Genomic DNA, 7,054 nt, shown 5'->3' on the forward strand with positions numbered 1-7,054 from the left:
TATTATTTAATATTTACATACGAAAACTGTAAAAAAACTTAGTTTAATTTATACTTGAATTCCCCCCCCCCCCCCCCCCGCCCCTTTCATTATCCTGGCTATGCCACTGCGCTTAAGTACAGATGAGGCCTGTGTGTTATACCGATGATTGAAGTCAAGAGTGCGCATACCAAATCAAAAAACAAACTTTTTAGGCACTAAACTTAAAATATATTTTCTAATGAGACAATGAAACTATTAAAATTAGTTTCTAAATACCTACCAACTTTATAGCTCGTAATATCACGTGATAAGTGAACAAGCTCCGTGGTATAGCCATAGGGTCCATCAACCGAGATTTTGGCCGGTATAACCTGGATTGTTTGTACAAAAAGTGGCCCGTCGGCCGTCAATCTATAATTTGATAATTTTGTGACGAATTTAATTTTTGGCTTTAATATGTTTTGAGTCTAAATTATTAAGTATGATAATAAGGGATAATCGTAAATTGTTTTCTACTCTTAAATATTTAAAAAATATATTGAGAAACGCTAAGACTAACTACGCCAATCTATATATAGAAGCATTTATTTTAATGTCTATGGAAAAATCAATTTTGATGGACCTAGATAATGATTTAATAGGTAATAATGAACTGGATACCTACTAAAGTCTAAAAGTAATTTTTAAGTAAATTGTTATTGCAATTATTTTAATAGCCAATAGGTATACCTAGATAATTATTATTGTTAAACGTTTATGTATACCTAATAAACTGTTTCTTAATGATCAGGTTTATTTTATATTGAATAAAAGAACACGCTAAAAATGTTATTTGTTACCTATTTGTTTGAAACTTTAAGCACCGTTAAATTGGTAGATTGTTTAAAGCTAAAATCAAATTAAATTAATAACTCAAAGAAAAAAAGTTCCAAAAATAGGTGGTAAGAACATAATATATTCAACTAAAAAAAATATATGATTTGATGATTAGTGTTCCTATAATAAGTTGATTAGACCAAAAAAAATATTTTAAAACACTTTCCAAACAAAAATGTAAATTACGCGGATGTCGGTAATATTATAGTATAGGTACTTAGGTGATAATTATATTGAAAAGTGGCCTGAAAATATCGGTTTGTCGTTTGTCCAAAAAGAATTCTGGAGCCACTCCACCCCCACACTATAATAATAATATACTAGTACTTTAGTACTTAGTAATTAGTATTATATTATATAGTAGATATTATACTATAATAGTATAGAAACCTCTGTTGTCGAAGCAAACTATAAATTGCACCAATGAGCTTTAAAAAAAAAAAAACTGGTATAACAATGCTTAAACTTGTGAAAATAGGCATGACCTGGCAACACTGAATTATAAGACGTATACAATAATATAGTATACAGCAATGCAGCATTAAAGAATAGGTCTAAACTGCAGTTGCTAGAGAAACTGTCATTTGGTAGTTAATATTATCAAGGTTCTTTAGGCGCAGCTACTGACCGCCGCAGGCCACGCTCTTCCATAATATTATCTTTACTGTCTTTGGAAAACATAAAGTTTATTTATTAATGGCCAATGACGCCGTAACAGTAAAATATGTATTATAGGTACATCGTACATGATAAATTTAATTTAATACATTTATCATGGTATTATCCTATTAATTATTATGATGTCTTTATGTTCACCTACAAGCTACTACAACTTGAGCACTGACGTAACGTCCATGACCATGAGGCATGAAACGAAAACAATTTATTGTCAGATCATATATTAAATTTTATATTCTGAGTGAAGCGATGAATGTATTGATTTTATAATGATGTATGTTTTTTTTTTTATTTTTTTAGTAAAAATGCTTTGGTTTTCTTCAACAGTATCTTTTCTGATAGGAAAATGAATCTAATTGGTACTTTGGGGGGTCAAAAGTAAAAATTTCCCAGTAGTTTTTAAAAGCGCCGTGAAAAACAAAAGAAAAATTAAGGAAAAACAGGAATTTTTACGCAAAATCTGTTTTTGAGAACATCGATTTTGGTTTTTGGTGTAACAGTTTTTATTTATAAGTATTTAAAATTCAAATATTGACAAAATACGGAAAAATCACGAAAATTACCTAGCAAATTATTTTTAGTTGAGAATTCATAAAAATTTTTCTTTTTAAATCTAAGATTTGAAAATGTAATACAAGATTATCCATAAGTGTCTACCTTTATCAAAAAAAAAAAATGTCTACAAGAAGGTCAAATTAAATTTTTATGAGCGTTTGAAATTCATATTTTTACAACATTTGATATTCAATCGATTTCTCACTTATTTTGTTGTAATTAAAAAACGTATGACTGTAGATACTTGAAAATTTAACTGAATGTTTGTATTAGCATTTTCTATACACGATAAAATTTTGAAAATAATTTGACTCTTTTTGAGCTGTTTACGGACATTGTCAGTTTTCAATTTTTTTGGTTTTTTTTCTATAAATATCAATAAAATTTTATTTGATGGGTAAAAAAGCGTGAAAATTTAATACAAGGCTCCTGATAAATTGTTTCAATAGTAGTTGTAAAATATTAATACATAGGCACAATTTTTTTTTTACAAGCATTTAAAGTTTAAATGTTGACAAAATTTATCAAATTTAAAATTTAATACCTACACTGCTCATTGCTATACCAAAATGCAAATAGCAATATAGCATAATAGCAATAGACAATTATTTATTTCCTATCGGCTATCATAGACATAAGACTTATAATATAATATTATATTGAACCTATTTTTATGACTTTAAGATGATTCACGGGTATGGCCCACGATATATTATCTTAATTCGTGGTATGGTCGTATGGGGTATAGTACACCAAAGATTCGCTTGGAAGCGCTAGCAGTGAGCCGGTTATTATCTAATTTGAATATTTGATAAGAACGTATTTTGAATGTTTGACGCTGTTTTATCATGCACAATGCAGCCCGCCAGCACACGACTTTCGGATAACCATAGAATCAAGTACGTTAAATGATATTTAAGTTTTAACTTTTTAAAGGTATTATAGCAGGATAGCCGTGGTCCGAGCACTCGGGTCCAATCAATAATCAGTAATCTCTATTCTATGGGTTAGGTACTAAATATCCACTGTGATTTAAGATTTTGATTATTAATACTATTTCGTATAATATAAATATATAACAATATATTGTCTGTTATTCTGTTAGGTATTGTATAGTATTGACGTCATTAATATAAAATTACAATATTAATGATGGCCGGCAACACCGATTGGAATTCGATCGTGATGACGGCCGAAAAGCTGCAGGCCAACGCCATCACCGACACTGGTATGCCGAGCGTCACCCGGAACATCCGACAACTGTTGGACGCTGCTGAAAATCTGTGGACAAAAGTCGGCGTGCCGGGCGTAGAGGCTAAGGGTAATGTATTTCTGTGCAGCCGTGGCGTGGACGCCCCGCAGGTGCCCAAGCAGTTGGAAAAGCTCAGCTCCGTGGGTTCAATGGATACCCTGGACCCGAAGCCAGACATGGACGTGGATAGTTTCGTGAAGAACGAGGTGCAAAACGCCATACTCAGCCTGATTGAGTCGGTGAAAAAGAGCAACGAGGACTTCATTGAGAGGCGGCAGAGTGAGGCGACCATCAAGGGCTGGAGGAACAAGAAGATCAATATCATCAACTCGTTCCCTGGCTACGTGCCAAACCCGTCGTCAAGCCCTGGTTCCAGTGTGATGCCATCTGTTGCCAAGCTCAATACCACCAACTTCGGCCTGAGTGCCCAGCTGGACCAGACCGAACTCACTTATGCCAAATATTTGTGTGAATACAATCAGCACGTGGAACACGATGGGGTTCAAACCGACATTTTGCAGTCTTTTACAACAGCGGCGGAAATCGCCCACGATGACCGTGTAAACGAAATGTGGAAGATAGTCAAATGCATGAGTCAGATTGTACCCGAATATGGTTCCAAGTATGCCAGGAGTTCTGCAGTCAACCAAAACACAATGATTGCAAATGCCAGGACCTATCTTGAACAAAGGTATATTGTGTTTATGAAAGGCTATGTGAAGAGCCACATGTCCAAAGCAAAACTTGGCGGTATCCCGGGCACTTATCCACTTGTGCGAAGTTTTGTAAGTGTCTACATCAATCAGTACAATAACCCTGATAAGCTATTTCATGACGGTGTTCCATTTTGGCCATTGGCATATTATTTAATTCGCTGCGGCGATTTAGAATCAGTTGTACGTATTTTAGAAAAAAATAATCAGGATCCACTATTACTAAATGCTTTTACAAACATAAGAAATAACCATAATTATATCAGCTTAAACGATCAGGGATTTACTACATCAATGGCATGGGACTCCAATGATCCATTTAAAAAAGTGATTTATTCTTTAGTCTCTGCTATTGATGTGTCGAGTAAACATTCAGATGTGATCAAGACTGCAGACGATTATCTATGGTTAAAACTGTGTCAAGTTAGAAATGATCAGGACAAGCTCACATATCCTGTACTCCAGTCGATGATCTACGATGAGTACAAAGACCAATTCAACGATGTCCAGCCTATGTCTTATTTCCAATTGCTTTTCTTAACTGGTCAATTCGAATCGGCTATTCAATTTATTTTCCGTCACCCAAAACTTTGTTGTCATGCTATACACGTATCTATAGTTTTAAATGAAATTGGGTTGCTGTACTTACCAAGTGACTTTAATCAGCCAATTTTATCTAAAGACAATAACCAAATAGATAGATTAAATATAGCACGAATGATGAAAATGTACTGTGCCAAATTTGAAAATCAAGACCTTAAAATGGCCATCAACTATTACTATTGCCTGAGACACACTGAATTTGAAGGTACAACACTTTTCGTTTCCTATGTAGCTGATCTTGTAATTGAAACAGATGAATACGACAAAGTGTTTGGATACCTAAAGCCAGAAGGTAAAAAGCAAAACGGTATATTGGACTCGTTGATTGTATCAGAAACACTGAAAATGGATATTATCCGAACAACAGCTACACTCGCAGAACAAAAGTGTGATCTTGAGGTATCAGCTAAATTGTATGAATTGGTAGGTCAGTACGATAAGGTACTCCAACTTGCCAACGTTATGCTGAGTCGGGTCATTCAACCAGATATCTTCTCTTCACTGGATAAAACTCCTAACATGAAGAATAAAGTGATTGACTATGCTCAAGTTTTAAGTCAGCGGCTGACAGGAGTTGAAGCTAATGTGTCCGAGGAAGCTATTTTCACATTTAACATGTTGAAGAGTGTTATTGTATTTTTCGAACAGTACAACAATCACAAATACACATTAGCTTTTGATGTGATTCAGACAATTGGTTTGATACCGTTGTCTATAAATGAAGTAGAAGAACGGCTTAGCTCATTTAAAAAATACAATGAATTAATATTGAGAATCATACCTGGAGTGATGACGGCCACAATGAATATGTTATATTCACAATACAGCGACATTAAAAAAGAATCAAACAAGTCAGCCAGGGATCCAGAACAAATGCATGCTCAGTTGGAATACATCAGGGAAAAGGCAAAAGCCATTACATCATTCACAGGTCGTGTACCATTCCAAATCAACTCTGAAGTTATTAATCATTTAGTGCAGACCGAAATTCTATTATATTAGTTTAAATATTGTATTGTAACAATGTGCCTATTGTTGGTACTAATTATTCCTGATTACCTATATTAAGTAATTAATAACAATGAATTTATTTGCATCATAAATTGTTTTTGGTTAATACACAGTCAACTTTAATGACCTAATTTGTAAAACATAATTTACATAGTACCCCTTTGTCATTAAATATTTTATAAAATTACTATTTATTGAATTCATTTTATTAATTGTGTATTAATATAATATAGGTATAATTAATCACAGAATAAAAATATGCCTACTACATAAAAAAATATAAAAATGTGCAGTTAATTTCTTTACAAGTGATAAAATATGTATCAGCATAGTCAGTATAGCAAAAGAGGTATCGGTTGTCTGAGTTCTTCTCCATTAGATATGCATGAGTAAGGTTCAGATTTTAAAAACTAAAAATGAAATAAATATGTTTTTTATGCGCAAGTCATCAATGAACATCAAACAATTCTTTAATATTATGTAAATTTAAAAAAACTAGGTGAAAATAATTATTAACTTTATTTTTAATTTTTAAATTTACTTCATAATTATTTTATCATTTGGTAAATTCTATCATGACTACATTACAAAATAGTTGTCAATGTGGATAAAGTAACCAAGTAAAAAAACAATAATTATGTGATATCATTTTAAAAAATTTCACTTTTTATATGAAAACAACAATATATTATACAATACAATAAGTAAAAGTTGTGTTAATGAACAAATAGACAAATGTCCATGCTTGGATGACACCACTTCAAAATTAGAACTCATAATTTAGGTATAATTTTTTTTTCTATTAGTTGAGGAGGTATCTAAGCCAGTTTTAGGGGGTGTGAAGGAAACAACAAAATTGTATTGTGATGATGTATGACTAATAATAATTATAAAAATGTCTTGCAACCAAGAAAATTGATAAATTTAGGTGTATTCACACAAAGTACACTATATAATATAATTTGTGTTCTACTGCCACTAAATCATAGAACTTTTTGAAGTTCTATTTTGCATACCTGTTTTTTAAACAATTTAATTTACATAACATAATGTGTAAAGCGCATACATAATATAGACATAATATTTTTAATATAATATAAATTACAATATATTGATATTATATTTGTACATACTATTAAGATTGAATAAAATGTATTACAATAAATTATTGTAAGAATGATAGAAGTTCTATTACAGTCAATACATTTTAATTTCTAATATAATAATAATATAATATATACATTACATATTATAACATAAAAAAAAAATATATATTTTAAGCTGTTTTTTTTGTCTATAAATAAATAATAATAAATGCCTACCATTATTTAGATACTAAGGCAGTGAACTAAAGGCAGTGTGAATGAAAACAAATTATTAGTAT

At 31.6% G+C, this 7,054-nt stretch overlaps 1 protein-coding gene across 2 annotated transcripts; it reads left to right on the forward strand.

Annotated features, from left to right (window-relative positions):
• The first annotated feature begins 2,868 nt into the window (after window positions 1-2,868).
• Window positions 2,869-6,753, forward strand: LOC132944081 (nuclear pore complex protein Nup93-like). Of its 2 annotated transcripts, none has more exons than XM_061013242.1 (2): window positions 2,869-2,990; window positions 3,197-6,753. In XM_061013242.1, the coding sequence occupies exon 2, from the start codon at window positions 3,241-3,243 to the stop codon at window positions 5,659-5,661; it is 2,421 nt and encodes an 806-aa protein (XP_060869225.1). In that variant the 5' UTR covers window positions 2,869-2,990; window positions 3,197-3,240; the 3' UTR covers window positions 5,662-6,753. The 2 variants fall into 2 exon arrangements, with proteins under 2 accessions (XP_060869225.1, XP_060869226.1); XM_061013243.1 differs by having other exon boundaries at window positions 2,947-3,102.
• Window positions 6,754-7,054: the final 301 nt, after the last annotated feature.

Source organism: Metopolophium dirhodum, chromosome 5 (genome assembly GCF_019925205.1).
Source record: "Metopolophium dirhodum isolate CAU chromosome 5, ASM1992520v1, whole genome shotgun sequence".
Taxonomy (NCBI): Eukaryota; Metazoa; Arthropoda; class Insecta; order Hemiptera; family Aphididae; genus Metopolophium; species Metopolophium dirhodum.

Coding starts and splice junctions, on each gene's coding strand:
- LOC132944081 (XM_061013242.1), top strand. CDS start 3,241: ATGATGGCCGGCAACACCGATTGGAATTCGATCGTGATGACGGCCGAA.